Source organism: Ovis aries, chromosome 5, assembly GCF_016772045.2.
Source record: "Ovis aries strain OAR_USU_Benz2616 breed Rambouillet chromosome 5, ARS-UI_Ramb_v3.0, whole genome shotgun sequence".
Taxonomy (NCBI): domain Eukaryota; kingdom Metazoa; phylum Chordata; class Mammalia; order Artiodactyla; family Bovidae; genus Ovis; species Ovis aries.
This window is the reverse complement of record NC_056058.1, coordinates 15,919,255-15,933,744: the sequence shown is the minus strand read 5'-3', so window position 1 is coordinate 15,933,744 and position 14,490 is coordinate 15,919,255. Positions and strand designations below refer to the sequence as shown.

At 54.8% G+C, this 14,490-nt stretch overlaps 1 protein-coding gene across 2 annotated transcripts; it reads right to left on the bottom strand.

The window, feature by feature from the left end:
• Window positions 1-2,463: 2,463 nt before the first annotated feature.
• GTF2F1 (general transcription factor IIF subunit 1) lies at window positions 2,464-8,624 on the bottom strand. Of its 2 annotated transcripts, XM_004008575.6 has the most exons (12): window positions 8,201-8,624; window positions 8,070-8,116; window positions 7,513-7,585; window positions 6,121-6,314; window positions 5,134-5,304; window positions 4,470-4,654; window positions 3,759-3,912; window positions 3,492-3,673; window positions 3,323-3,396; window positions 3,098-3,236; window positions 2,799-2,916; window positions 2,464-2,703 (listed from the first exon to the last, which is right to left on the bottom strand). In XM_004008575.6, the coding sequence occupies exons 1-12, from the start codon at window positions 8,210-8,212 to the stop codon at window positions 2,499-2,501; spliced, it is 1,554 nt and encodes a 517-aa protein (XP_004008624.1). In that variant the 5' UTR covers window positions 8,213-8,624; the 3' UTR covers window positions 2,464-2,498. The 2 variants fall into 2 exon arrangements, with proteins under 2 accessions (XP_004008624.1, XP_060271537.1); XM_060415554.1 differs by having other exon boundaries at window positions 2,464-3,396.
• Between the last annotated feature and the right edge of the window lie 5,866 nt (window positions 8,625-14,490).

The window sequence follows — 14,490 nt, the reverse complement described above, 5'->3', positions numbered from 1 at the left end:
TGACAACCTACTCCAGTATTCTTGCCTGGAGAATCCCATGGACAGATGAGGCTGGTGGGCTATACAGTCCATGGGGTTGCAAAGAGTTGGACACGACTGAGAGACTAAGCACGCACAAAATGCTCGAGGCAAAGGAAATGAGAACATCTTTTTTATTTTCAATTAAAAAAATTTAGGCCATGTCCTATGTAATGCAAGATCCTGAACAAGGGATCCAACTTGTGTCTCTGCATTGGGAGTCCAGAGCCTTAACCACTGGACCACCAGCGAGGTCCTGAAATACAAGCAACTTGTGTAGGTTTGACACGGTGCCTGAACTCAATGCAGGCAAGACCAGATTAAAACTCAGGTGAAACTGCTTCTAAGATTGGCAAACGTAAGAATCTGCTTACCTGTGGCTGGGGGCTTAATGGGCACGCCTGTTGGTAGCAGTATAAACCAGTGGCAGTTGAACACTGGCTACGGAAACTACCAATCCCATCCCTTTGATCCAGGACATGTGCTTCAGGAACTCATCCATTTCAGGTGAGCCAAGATGCAAGCTCAGGGCTTTTCACTGCCCTTTGTATCAAGAAGTAGGAAAGGACCGCAGCACCACCCATGGGGGACTGCTTCAGTGATTTTGGTGTGCTTTTTTCTTCTCAACTGCTTATTGAGACTACCTTCAGATGGGAGGTGTGGGTGGCAGGACTGTCACTTATACAAAGTCACCCAGAATTAAGAGACACAGATGGGGTTTGAACCCCAAGTCCTGCTGAATGCAAGGCTCCTGATCTGAACCACTGGGGCACGTAGACTGGTGTGGTGGGGCAGGCCTCAGACCTCGGTCCACGTGGCAGGCAGAGCAGGGGTGAAATTGTCAGGGTAAGGGGCAGGCACTTCCTTCACAAAAGTCCTGGCGGAAGGATGGGAGGGAGGTTGGAACGAAGTGGGACATTCCTGGGAATTAGCCGGACATCTCAGGCATTCTGACTTGGCAGCCAAGGGCCTGTAGAACTGGGTGGGGAGGTTTTCCACCTGCCATCTCCAGCATCCTGCCACCAGCCAGATCACTCAAACAGGGGTTTCAACGTTGTTCCTGCTGCCAAGTTCCATTTCCAGCAACGTGACTCTCCATGAACTCAAAGAACCCTCTTGCTTACAGAATGCCTAGCCATACTTGATAAAATAAACGCCTTACCAACTTGTGAGACTCTACAGGGAAGCTCCAGGAACCCCACTGGGAAGTTGAAAAGTAGTGTCCAGACGCCAAGACCAGTAACGGGATTGGGAGTTTGTGGCCATTTGGGACAGAATCAAGAGCTGAGAATCTCAGAATGACACACCTGGGGCGTGTGTGCACGCTAAACTGCTTCAGTCACTTCCGACTCTTTGCGACCCTAGGGACTGTAGCCCGCCAAGCGCTTCTCTCCATGAGATTCTCTAAGCAAGAGTACTAGAGTGGGTTGCCGTGTCCTTGTCCAGGGGCCTTTCCAACCCAGGGATCAAACCCAGGTCTCTTATGTTTCCTGCATTGGCAGGCAGGTTCTGTACCACTAGCGCCACCTAAAAACCACTTTTGGGGCACCTGGTGGCCACATGCAAAAACCCTCTGGAAGAACTTGCCTGGGACTTCCAGGCAAGTGGTGGTCCAGTGGCTAAGGCTCCATGCTCCCAATGCAGGGGGCCCAGGGTTCGATTCCTGGTCAGGGAACTAGTTCCCACACTCTGCAACTAAGACCCAGCACGGTCAAATAAATAAATAAAAACAAACATTATTTAAAAAAAAAAAAAAAAAGAACTTGCCTCCAAAGCAGTCCTGCCAGGAGCCCCAGAGACAGAGCCTGGAACTAGGAATGAGTCCCCTATCCCAGGTCACAAACACGATCATAAAGTGGCATCCGAAAACAACAGGATGCCCGTCTTCTTCAGGTACTAGGTGAGTGTGATGGAGACTGTAAGACAAGGATGTTTACAACAATGGAAAAGAAGGCATCAAAAACAGAAGGGGCCATACACTCAAAATAGACCTACTGATCTGAAAGAGAAACATACTTTGCAGAACTGAAAGACAGTGACATAAGTACTTATGGGTTTGTGCATGTGTGCTCAATCACGTCCGACTCTGCCACCCCATGGACTGTAGCCCCACCAGGCTCCTCTATTCATGGGATTTCCCAGACGAGAATACTGGAGTGGGTGCCTCCAGGGAAACTTCCTGACCCAGGGATTGAACCTGCGTCCCCTGCACAGGCAGAGCAGATTCTTCACCACTGAGCCACCTGAGAAGCCCTTTTAACGGGTTCAGCAGGTGGATAAGCCACAGCTGAAGAGAGAACCAGCCAAGTGAAAGACAGAGCTGAAAGAAATCAGCCAGCAGCTCCACGGAGGAGGCTGAGGGGCTAAGGAGAGGGTTAAGTCCTAAGAGGTGTCTACAGGCGGTGGGACAAGAGGCAGCGAGTGTGGGTATGAAGACCCTGAGGATTGTGGAAAATAGACCATGTTTATTGGGGGGAGCGTCACTCCTTGAGGGAGAAATGCATCTTGTCGTTGATCATCTTGCGCTCAGGGTTCAGGCGCTTCAGGATCTGAGCCAGCACATTCACTGTCTGCTCGCTGCTCAGCCCCGTCTTCTTGGTCTGGAACTTCTTCAGCAGGTCCTTGGTGGTCATGGGCTTCCGTGTCAGGTAGCGGCGCACGGCGTCTTCAGTCACTTGAACGTCACTGGAGGTGGGGAGCTGGGTGTCAGCGGGCGTCCTCTGTCCCTGAGCCCCCTGACCCCCACCCCCCACCGGCCCCTGCTGTGCTCGCCCACTTACCCACTGCTGGGGGTTGACTTCCCAGACTGGGGCTGAGGAGTGGATTTCCCGGACAAGCTCTGGGGCCCAGCGTCCAGTCGCAGCCGCTTAGCTGCCGGCGTTTCGCTGGTGCGCTTCCCTGTGGGAGGTGGCGGTGGGACTGAGACCAGGTCTGGGAGGCTGGACCACTGGGTAGGGGGGTGGGAGGACAGTGCTGGGATCATGTGTGCAAGGGGCTCAGAGGATGCGGAACAGGAAGACCAGGATGGGGTCAACAGCGGGGTAGGGCGGGCAGGGTGGGATGGTGGGGTACTACTCACCCTGCTCCAGCTTGCTGGCGGCTGCCCGGAGGGTGGAAGAAGTACTGCCTGCCTCAGTGCTGGGCGTGCCTGGCCGGCTGTTACCCCTGGAACTGCCCCCTGATGGCTTCCGCTCCCTTTTGGGGGGCGTCTTCTTTTTCTGTGGAGATCGCAACTGAGCATACATGTCAGGAGAGGGGCCCCCCACCGTCCTCCCTGGCCAGCCCTGCCTCGGCTGGGCCTTACCGCCATGAAGAGTGCTGAGGAGGCTTCACTGTCGATGTCACTCTCCTCCGAGCTGTCGGACTCCTCGCTGCTGTCTGCAAGGGGCCAGAGGAGGGGATGTCAGGACCGGAGACCCCTGAGCCAGCTCTCAGCCCTGTCCCAGATCAGGGCCTCAGAGGGAACAACCCACCTTTCCTCCGCTTCTTCTCCTGCGGCGTGGGCGCCTTCTTCTCCTCCTCCTCCTCCTTGTCCTCCTCAGGTGGCTTTTCCTCCTCACTCTCTTCGCTGCTCTCACTCTGCTCATCCACGCCCTTGGGGCCCTCCTCCTGCTGGGTGGCCTTGGGCTTGCCTTCCAGCTCATCCTGGGAGCTGCTGTAAGACAGAGAGCGGGCAGAGGGTGAGTAAGCACGTCTGCAGGCCGGCCCAGGGTCTCACACCCGCCTCCCGCCTGCCTCACCTGGAACCATCGGACATATAGTCCACCTCCTGGCCCTCGAAGTCCCCGTCATCACTGTCCTCAAAGGCCTCATCATCTGAGCCCTTCTTCTTCTTCTTCTTCCGGCCCCCCTTGCTGGGCAGTGCCTTCTTCTTGGTCTTGGGGGCTCTGCCACCTGGGGAGGGACAGACAAGGTGAGGGGCTCAGACGGGCATGCATCGTGTTGTGTGTATCTAATGATGCCTGGACATCTCAGGGGCTGTGGTGATGCCAGGAACGGCCCTAATTCCTCCAGGAGGCAGAGAGCTGGCCCAGGGTTGTACCAATCACCCACCGCCAAGCAAGCAATCCCAACTTCACACCCCTAGACAACCCCTTTCTCTAACTCACACTCAGGGCTGCCATTGCTGCCCTAAATCACCTGGGCCAGCCAGCCACCGGGCAACCAGAGACCACCCCTTGGCCCAGAGGCTGCTGGCACGACTCAAACTGGCCAGTCTTAAGGCCATTCCCATGGAAATCCCAGGTGAGGCCATGGCCAAGAAAGACCTTCCTGGGGCCTCCTAACCAACCCTGGTGCTTCCCCCAGCGGCCAAGCTCCTGGGGGAACAGGGGTCTGCAAGTAACCAAGCAATCCTTTCAGGGGCATTCACTTTTCTGAGTCATCACACAAGACCTGAATTAATTACAACTGCGGCCCCAGCTGCCCAGGGCTGGCTACATCTGCCTCACCCTCCTCGCCGCTGGCCTCGCTGTCATCCGACGACATCTCCAGGTCGTCCTCCAGGTCGTGGATGCGCAGCTCGCTGGCCTTCTTTCTGCTGCGCTTCTCCTTCTCCTCATCCTCCTCGTCCTGGTCCTGGTCTTTCAGCCGCCGCTGCTGCATGATGCTGAAGTGGTTCAGGACCTTGTTTCTCCTGTGGGGCGGGGGGCAGTGTTACAGCAGGGGCTGGCAGCGGGCCTGGCTCCGGGGACCCCCTCTGGGAGTGGGCCTCATCCACTGATGCCTCCCTGCACTTCCACCAGGTGTGCCCCGAGGGAGAGCCACTGACACAACTTAGGTGATGAGAGGGACGACCTGACCCTGAACATGGGGACACAAGCACGTGGCAGAAAGACCCTGAGAGCACACAGGGAGAGCTGGCCCTCCTTTGGTTCCCTGCCTGCCCAGAGTCCCTCAGGAGAAGGTCTCGTGTGATGCTGACACCCTAGCACCGGATCCAACTCCCCACTTCTCCAGTCCCTCTCCCCGCTGTCTCCAGTCCATCTGCCCCCTGGACTGGGTGCTCCTGAGCAGTGGAGAGATCTGGCTTGCTCACCGCTGAGTCCCCAGCTCCCAGCCAGGCACAATGTCGGGGGGTTGCAGCCCTTTTCTAGGCGTGGCCCCATCACTCACCTCTCCCACTCCTCCTCAGCCTCCTCGGCCGTGAGCGTGCGGTGCTTGGCCAGCGGCGTGAAGTTATACCAGTTGTGGACAGGGAAGGCCTCGAAAGCCCCATCAGGGCACTGGGTGAAGATGTAGTAGGAGGTGTTTTCTGTCACGCCGCCCTTCTTTATGCCCTTGAACCTGCAGGGAGTTCAAGGTCACAGTCTGTGTGGGGAAGAAGGACTAGTGCCACATCCAGACAACACCCCCTGCATCCCTCTCTCCAGGGCCATCTGGGTTCTCCTAGCAAAACCTGAGGCTGGAAGGCTGGCCCGCTGACTGCCTGAGCCTGGATTCCCACATCTGGAAAAGGTGGGCTTCCTGCCCTCACAGAGCAGACTTAGGGCTCCTGTGCACTATACACGACATGGTCCTTTCTGGAAGGACCTGTTAGATGGGCCCTAAAGAGCACAGTGCTCTAGTGTCAGACCCCTCTGGATTCCCCTCCGGAATCTTCCTTGAACCACTGCCAGCCCAGCTCCCTCCGGGCCTCCATCCTTCCCCTTTTCTGCCCCACCATGTGCAGGCAGTCTTACAGAGTGCCCCTTCCCCACCTACAGCCTTCAGGCTGCCCTGGGCCCCAGCCTACCCACAGTCCCGCTGTGCCCTGGCACTCTCAGCCCTCTCAGTCCACCCACTCTGCCACTGTCGTGCGCTGTGACAGTCCCTGGGGCTCGATGTTTCACGCCTTCGTGCTCGCTGTTCAACCAGAGTGCCCTTCATTTCCCTTAATCTCTGTCTCCCCCATGGTTCTCAACCCTCAGCTCTGGGCAGTCCTTGGCTGGGCGCAGGAGGACGGCAGGCCGGGATTCCTGCATCCCTAGCACACACTCGAGCAACCCCTTGGCTCATCTTCCCCAAGAAAACCCCTTCATGGGTGGATGAGCTGTCACCCCCAGCTGCAGGACCTAGAAGTTCGGCCAAGGGTACCGGGGAGTGGCGGGAAGGGGCACTTACTTTCGGCCTGATTTACCGTTGACCCGCAGCAGCCAGGGCTGGTCCTCCGGCCGGAACTCCTTGAGGACAATGCCGTACTTCTTCCTCCGCGCCTCCTCCCGGAGCTTGCGGTTGAACTCGCTGCCGGCGCCCGACTCCGGCATCTCCTCCTCTTGGTAAATCTTCTTGTTGCTCAGGTCTCGTTCCAGCCGGGCCTGGGAGACGGAAGGCGAGACTTCTCATCAGGCAGCCTGCTCCCCATCCAACAACACCCCTTCCTCCCCGCAGGCTGAGCGGTGGACCCTCTGAGCCAACTTCCCGCTTGGCGAAAAGAGGCTCTGTGAATGTGGGCGAAGGGATCTGTCTAAAGCCCGCTGCGATGTCTGTTTTTGCAGCTTTTTGAAAGTTTGAAGTTATTTCCAAATGAAAAATTAAAAAAGAAAAAAAGAAAAAAAGACACCCCAGAGTCCAATAACTTCTCGTAACCTGTTTGCTGCAAACCCCATCACAGGCTCACCTGGTCCAGAGCCTTCACCTCCGCCCTGTTCTCCCTTCACTTGCCCTCGACCCCACAGTGGACAAATCTCTTTACAGACTGTTTGTAACCCTTTAATAGCCTCTGCTATGGATGAATGTTTGCATGCCTCCAAAATGCATTCTTTTTGGCTGTGATCTCGGACTTCTGGAATCTTAGTTCCCCCACCAGGGATGGAACCTAGGCCCCCAGCAGTGAATGGGCTAGAGTCCTAGCTGGAGTCCTAACCGCTGTATCTACAGGGAATTCTCCCCAAATGCATATAACCTAATTTCCGGTGTGATGGTATTTGGGGGCGGGGCCTCTGATAGATGATGATTAGGTTGTGAGGCTGCAGCCTATTAGGAGTGAGATAAGTGCCCTCTTTAACAAAGGATTCCAGAGTGCTGTGTACCCAGGTGAGAGTACAGTGCAAAGGCACCAGCTATGAACCAGGACACCAGATCTGCTGGCGCCCTGATCTTGGACTTCCAGCCTCCAGAACTGTGGGAAATAAATGTCTGTTGTTTACAAACCACCCAGTCTCTGGAATTCTGCTAGAGCAGCCTGCAACTAAAACAGTTTCTAAAGACCGCTCTGGAGTCTCCAACAATAGGGGCTCTGAGTCACCTCTAGGAGGCAGCCCCCTCCTCTCTTGCCCAGATAGATCTCGACCCAGAATGCCCATCAGTGGGCACAAATTTCAGAAGAAAGCCTCCTGCAAGGCCACACATATCTTGTCCTCAGGGGTGCCCAGAGGCTCAGCCTGGGCCTTAGTTATCATTTATCTGCACGTGGGGAGAGGGGAGGATCCTAAGCCTTAGTTACTATCACAACCAAGCAACTATTACATCAAATCCAGGGTCAGGTTTTCTCACAGCCTCAGAACTCGGACTTACCTGATTCCAAGTAGTGAGGTTGACTTTATCGGCTGCATTGAAAGCCATGATATTGTATTTTTTGGTGGTATTTCTGGTATGGGCAAAAAGAGGCAGTGCTCAGTTAATCATTCATTAATTCAGCAAACCCTCCCAGGCTCAGTTCTTTGTGCTGGGCAACGCTGGGGACCCATGAAAAAAACCCCAGAGATCAGTTAAGGACAAATATTTCTGGGAACTCAAGATGGGATAATTGGGAACTCAGCCCTGGGCAGCGGGGTGGACAGGCAGGGACTGCCTCCTGAAGGAGGAAAATACTGTAACGGAATTTCGCAGGATCAAAAAGAATCCACCCAGTAGAGTCACTGTTGCCATTCCTGGCTGAGGGAATCCTAGGCAGGCAGGCTGCGTGTTACTGTATATTAATGTACTTATTCATTCACTCTGTTAAAAAAACAGTGATGCCCCAGAGGCCTCGGCTCAACCCCAGCCCTGGAAGAAGAATCAGACACTCCTGGAACCTCGAGATTTTAATCCTTTTCTGGAGGGAAAGGGGGTTGGTAGGGTCAGGGACTTACTTGGGAACTCGGACGACATACTCAGTGACATTCTGGCTGCTGGGGCCCTGAGGGGAGAGAAAGCAGGACAGTGAGTGAGAGGCTACAGAGGCCACCGGGACCGCAGCCGAACCGCCTGGCCGCACACTTACGAGGGCCGCCATGGGCGATGGGCGATTGACCCGGGTCTGATCAGAACCTTTCTTTACGCCTCCCTCCGGGTGCGCGTCCCTCGGAGGCCGCCCTCGAGGTGTCCGGTCTCCGGCCCGGGATACAACCGATCCTGGGGAAAGCTATCCGGAGGCGGCACTGGGTCGGCGATTGGCTTGAGACCGCCTGTGCCAAGTCTGCGCCTGCGCAGCCGCCTAAACCGGAATCGAAATCCTCCCGCAGGCCTAGGGGAAGCAACCTACTCCCAACTGAAGGTAGCGCCTTCTGTATCTAGCGCTCTGGCGGCCCGCAGTTTGTATAGCACGATAATCCCATCAGGCCGATAACCTCATCACGCGGATAACCCAAACAGGTGACGTGAAGACGCCCCCAGTGACATTACATCTCAGGACCGCGGGGTATCTTGGGAAGGAAGGGAGGAAACCCGCCACCCTCGCGGCCTGTCGGGCCATTTGCGCATGCGCTACTTTACTGCGGAAGTGAGTCCGGGGAGGTCGCGTTACCACAGCAACCGAGGCCTCCTTGGCAGCCGACTGCTGCGGCTCTACCTGAGCCTCTTTGGGGTTCATTTCTCCCCACAGCCCCCGGGGGTAGCCCTATCATCTCGCCAAATAATCGGGCCAGGGGCCCTTGTGACGTTGAACCGAACTAGGAGAGGTCAGGGCCTGTGTAGGGGATGGAGTGCGCTCACCCCACGGGCCTCAGGCGGGTTGGGTTTGTGCAAGTCCAAACTGCCCCAAATAGGCAGGCCCCTGAGGCCCCAGAAGAAGGGAAACATCGCGGGGGTGGCTGGTTTACTCGGGAGAAGGGAAGGAGGTTATGGAGGGCGGGAGAATGCAGGTAACCCCTCCTCAAGTCCAGGTGTGCACACGCCCTTCCTCCCGGCCCCCTACCTTATTGTAACACAACTTCGCATGCTCAGGGTCAGGTATTCAGTGATCCATGTTAGCACCTGCTGGGCTTCCCTTGTGGCTCAGCTGGTAAGGAATCCACCTGCAATGCGGGAGACCTGGGTTTGATCCTTGGGTTGGAAAGGTCCCCTGGAGAAGTGAAAGGCTACCCACTCCAGTATTCTGGCCTGGAGAATTCCATGGGTCACAAAGAGTCGGACACGCCTGACTGACTGACTGACTGACTTTCACTTTTAGCACCTGCTGCGCTGGATTCTGGGAAGTCCGTGGGGAATGTAGGAAGCCAGCACTATAAACTACAGGTCTCCATAGATGTTTCTGATAGTTATGGACATTTATCTACTCCTCACTTGCTACGATTATGTCAGAAACTATGCCAAGTACTAGAAATACAGGGACAAGGAAGACAAACAGATTCTGTGTTCTTGTAGTACATAGTCTGACTGGGGAGACAAACAAGAACAAGTAAACGGGCAGACTCATTACTGATAGTGACCATTACTGGAGGAAATGGAATTCTTTTTGTGGGGTGGTGGGGAATTAGGGTTTTGAGACTGGGAACAATGGGGTGGGAGGCTCTTTAGACAGAGATTAGCTGAAGGGTGAGCTGCAACCTGAAGGGACTGCAGTATGGACTTCCAGCAGGGGTGGGGGTCGGGGAGGAGCAACAGGGAGGTGATGAGTACAAGGGTCTGAAAGGAGGCCACTGGGCTGAAACAGTAAAGAAAGGGGAGGGTGGTATGGGATGAGACTGGAGGGGTGGACAAGTCCCTGTCCGTCTCAGAGCCTCAGTTTCCTCAACTGTAAAAGGGGTGATTCTTCGAGGAGAGGCTGCACACAAAGGGCCTGACCTGCTTGGGTTCACACCTCATCCACATGACCTATAGCAGTATTAATGGGTGCCGTGCCTGGATATATCACTGGGTGTGGACACACACCCCCAGATACCACCCTAGGGCAGAAATAGATCTTCCAGCAGACATGTGTCCAGCGTAACCCATTGTAACTGTGGACACAATCCCCTCAGCACCAACTGACCCCTACAGGCACCAACCCCTCTCCCCTGTCCCTCTTCCTCAGGCACGCAGACATCCTCAAGTCCCCCTGATCGTCTTTGTGATGGGCGGTCCAGGCTGCGGAAAAGGGACACAGTGCAAATACATGGCAACCAAGTATGGCTTCTGCCACATGGGGCTGGGCCAGCTGCTGCAGCAGGAGGCCCAACGGGGCACCTGGTGGGGCCAGAAGATCCATGACTTCATGCTGCAGGGGATCCTGGTGCCAACAGTGAGAGCTCCCAGGCACGGCAGCAGAGGGATGAGGGGGCCCATTGGGAGGGGCTTCCCAGGAGGATGTAGGAGCTGAGGGGCCTCTTGAGGGCAGGGGACACTGGCTGCTGCTTTGTCAACTGAGCCTCTGTGTCCTCAACTGTAAAATGGGAGAGGAGCTGGACCCTCAGCAGAAGGCTGGGGTGTGGGGTGAATGACTTCGTTCCTATAAAGGGCTTGGCAGAGTGCCTGGTGAACGCACTTAGTGAACTTTGTTTATTGTTTGTCATTAAGTTGTGTCAGAGTCTTTAAGACCCCATGGATTTTATCCTTTCAGGCTCCTCTGTCCTTGGGATTTACCAGGCAACCCACCAGAGTGGGTTGCCATTTCCTCCTCCAGGGGATCTTCATAACCCAGGGATCAAACCCACATTTCCTACATTGGCACTGGGATTCTTTACTGCTGAGCCACCTGGGAAGCTCTCAGTAAACTTAGCTAGTATTTATTCACTTTGTGACCTTGGGCATGTTGTCAGTGGCCCCTTCTGCCCCCAGTTCCTCACAATAAGATGGAGGTCATCCCAGTTCCTCATGATAGTCATGAGCAAAGGAGCCCAACAAGCCTGGCGTGGGGCAGACGCTCCCCACCCCAGCAGACGGTAGCTGAGCCCCATTCTCAAAAGTGCCCCCAAAGACCCCAGCTCATCAGAGCTGACTCAGGATCCAGGGCACCCACCAAATGTTCCCCCGAATTCACCAGAACTTGCCTAGGTGACCTCGTAAGTGAGGGGCCCCCAGGCACTGAATGCAGCCGCCCCTTCCCTCCCCAGGGAGTCATCCTTGATGTGATCAGCATCCACATGCTGTCCTGCCCAGAGAGCCAGGGCTTCCTCGTTGACAGCTTCCCCCAGGAGCTGAGGCAGGCCAAGGAGTTTGAGTGTTTTGTGAGTGACCCAAGAGGGTATGAAACCAGGCCTCATCCACACCTTGGATGGAGATGCCAGGCTAGAGGAGCTGATGACAGGGAAATGGAGTTTTGTGTTAATTAGGGGATGGTAGGGAGGTGGTTGGAAGTGTCTAGACCCCCAGGTGAGCTCTTCAAGGGTGAGGACAAAGTCATTTTAACATCTTCCTACACAGTCAATCCTTTTCCTGGTGGCTCAGACAGTAAAGAATCTGCCTGCAGGAGACCTGGGTTCAATCTCTGGGGCAGGAAGATTCCCCTGGAGAAGGGAATGGCTACCCACTCCAGTATGTTTGCCTGGAGAATTCCATGGACAGAGGAACCTGACAGGCTACAGTCCATGGGATGGCAGAGTCAGACACGACTGAGTGACTGACACTTGCACTTTCCACACAGTCCCTGGCAACTGGTAGACAAGCTGTTTGCCCACTGAGTGGCAGGTGGGCTTAGCATCACCTCTGGGTCGTAAAGATGGACTGTAGCTCCCCACTTATCCATTTATTCAAACTCCTGTGCCCAAAATAGTTCTTGAGGACAAGCTAAGTCCTCTGGACTTCACCAGACACATGGGACAGGGACCAGCAGTATCTTCCATGCAAAATACAACAGAATTTCTGGTAGCGATAAGTGCAGTGAAGAACAGAAAACAAAATGACATCACGGAGAGGTTGTTGATCAGTCTCTAAGTCATATCCCACTCTTTGCGACCCCAGGGACTGCAGCACACCAGGCAGGAAAAGAGAAACTGTGGCAGGCTAGGGGCCTCCAGGCTTTCCTGGGACTTGCTGGGCTTGCTGAATGCGGTAGAAACGCATTCAGGTGCCAGGCGTGGGGAAGGAATCAGACAAAGGTCGCAGGGGGCTGGCCCCCCCCCCCCGCCCCCCCCATCCTGCCCTCTGTATGCACCTCTACTGAAGCAGTTTTGTCCGGATCGTTGTGATGAAGGTAAAAGGCAAATAGTGGGTCCCTCTCCAGGCCTGGGAGCTTGAAGGGCAAAGGCCGAGCTAATGAATGACTCTAGCCAGCACCTGGCTTAGGGTAGATGCCCAGTCACTCACGCCAGCTGGATGGTCTCCACAGGTGGTTGAAAAGCATCAGGACAGAGGCTGCAAAACCCCCAGGGCCTCGGGTCCCACGTGATCCACTGACATGTTCAGTTTGGACTATTCACTGTTTCACACATTTTTTTAAAATTCGTGGCCAACCTTCAAAAATCCAGAGATGCCACATGAAAACTCCCGGCTCCTCCTGAAAAAAACGCCTGACTTGGCAACACGGGAGCCTGCTGGTCCCCATGGCAACTGCAGCCTGAAGTCCTCCGAAGCTTTTCACCAGCCCAGCACTGTTCTCCACACTCTGCACAGATGAACTCTGATCTTCCGGAACGTTCCATGCACCCTGCTTTTTCACAGAGGGATCAGGGAGCTAGCCTGGGTCACACCATTCAGGCAGCCAAGGCAGGACCAGGGCTCCGGTTTTAACACGTGGACGGGATGTGCTCCCTCTGTTCCCTGCCAGCCCCCTATACCCACCAGCTCCCTCTTCTTTACAGAGGCCCGTTTAGGATCCTGCTCATGTGGTGGCTTCACGCTAAGAAGCACAGCACGCGTGCTTTTCTCTGGTACCCATGTGGCTCTAAGAAGTGAGAAAATGAAAATAAACAGGGTCTTAGCTCCCTGACCAGAGACTGAACTTGTGTCCTCAGCAGTGAAAGCTTGGACTCCTAACCACTGGGCCACCGGGGAATTTCCAAGAGTGGGCTTTCTTTTTTTTTTTTTTAACATATTTATTTATTTTGGCTGCACCAGGCCTTGGTTGTGGTATTCAGGATCTTTAGTTGTGGCATGTAGAACTCTGAGGTGTGGCATGTGGGATCTAGTTCCCTGACCAGGGATGGAACCTAGGTCCCCTGCATAGGGAGTGCTGAGGCTTAGCCGCTGGACCACCAGGGAAGTCCCAAGAGTGGGTTTTCTTTACAGAGAATTTTGATCTCTGTGAGCCATCTGACCCCTGCCTTAGGGTCTATCTAGGGTCTGCGTTAAAAGGCCACCCAGCTTAGACCTCCAGCCCTGATCCTACCAGGCTTTTGAACCTGTTTCAGGCCACTCTGGCTGGTGTGAGTTGGAGCAGTGAGTCTGGCTTGAGGCTGAAGCTCCACAAGAACATGATGCCCAGGAATTCTTCCCTTTATTCTTCCTGCTTTCTGTGTGCTGTTGGGGGGACAAAGGTGCTGAAATTCACAGGAAGCCAGAGCTAGACACTGCCTTGGCATTCCTAGAAGACCAGAATCCCTATTTTACAGACAGGAAAACTGAGGCCCAAGCAGGGAACATTCTCTGAGGTTGGCCCCTACTCTGTGGGTGGCAGTGGGCTGGCCTGGTTCACGTGCTGGCCTTGGAGCCTTTGAGACCAGGGCTGAGGTCACACTCAGCTGCTGTCTCCACGTGTCCACTCTGGGTCAACACTCCTAGCCTGTTTCCTTGTCTGTGCACAGAAATACCACCAGCATCTCCTCACTGCTAGTGAGGCTGATGCAGGGAAACTGTCACGTCTGTTTCTGAGTTGACTGCAGTCACGTCTGCCCCCATCCTGAGAACACACGCTCTGGGGAACCGAGGGGTCCTTAGCCGTTTGTCTAGAACTTGGCCTGGCTCATGGCAAGAAGCCACTGTTTGTTGTTGTGGTTGTTGCTTTTGTTGTTTTTTACTTTTTTGGCCACATTCTGTAGCATGCGGGATCTTAGTTCCCCCACAAGGGATTGAACCTGTGCCCCCTGGAGGTGGGAATGCAGAGTCTTAACCATTGGACCACCAGAGAAGTCCCCAAGCAGCGTCTGTTGAATGAGCACACAGGAAGCCCCCAGGAAGCACTAGGCTTGAGGGCCAGTGGGCCAGACCAGACCAGACACCACTAGCCCTGACTATCTGCATCAGGTCAGGTTGTACAGGAGATCTATGAACAGTCTCCCCAAGATGCCCAGGGACAGAAGGCCCAGTTATGGAGCCTCATGTTTCTCCCTAAGGATCACCTATACTGTAAGACCAATGATTTGGGGAAGTTCACAAAATAATGTTTTATTGTTCATTTTTTGGCCTTGAGGCATGTGGGAATCTTAGTTCCCTAACCAG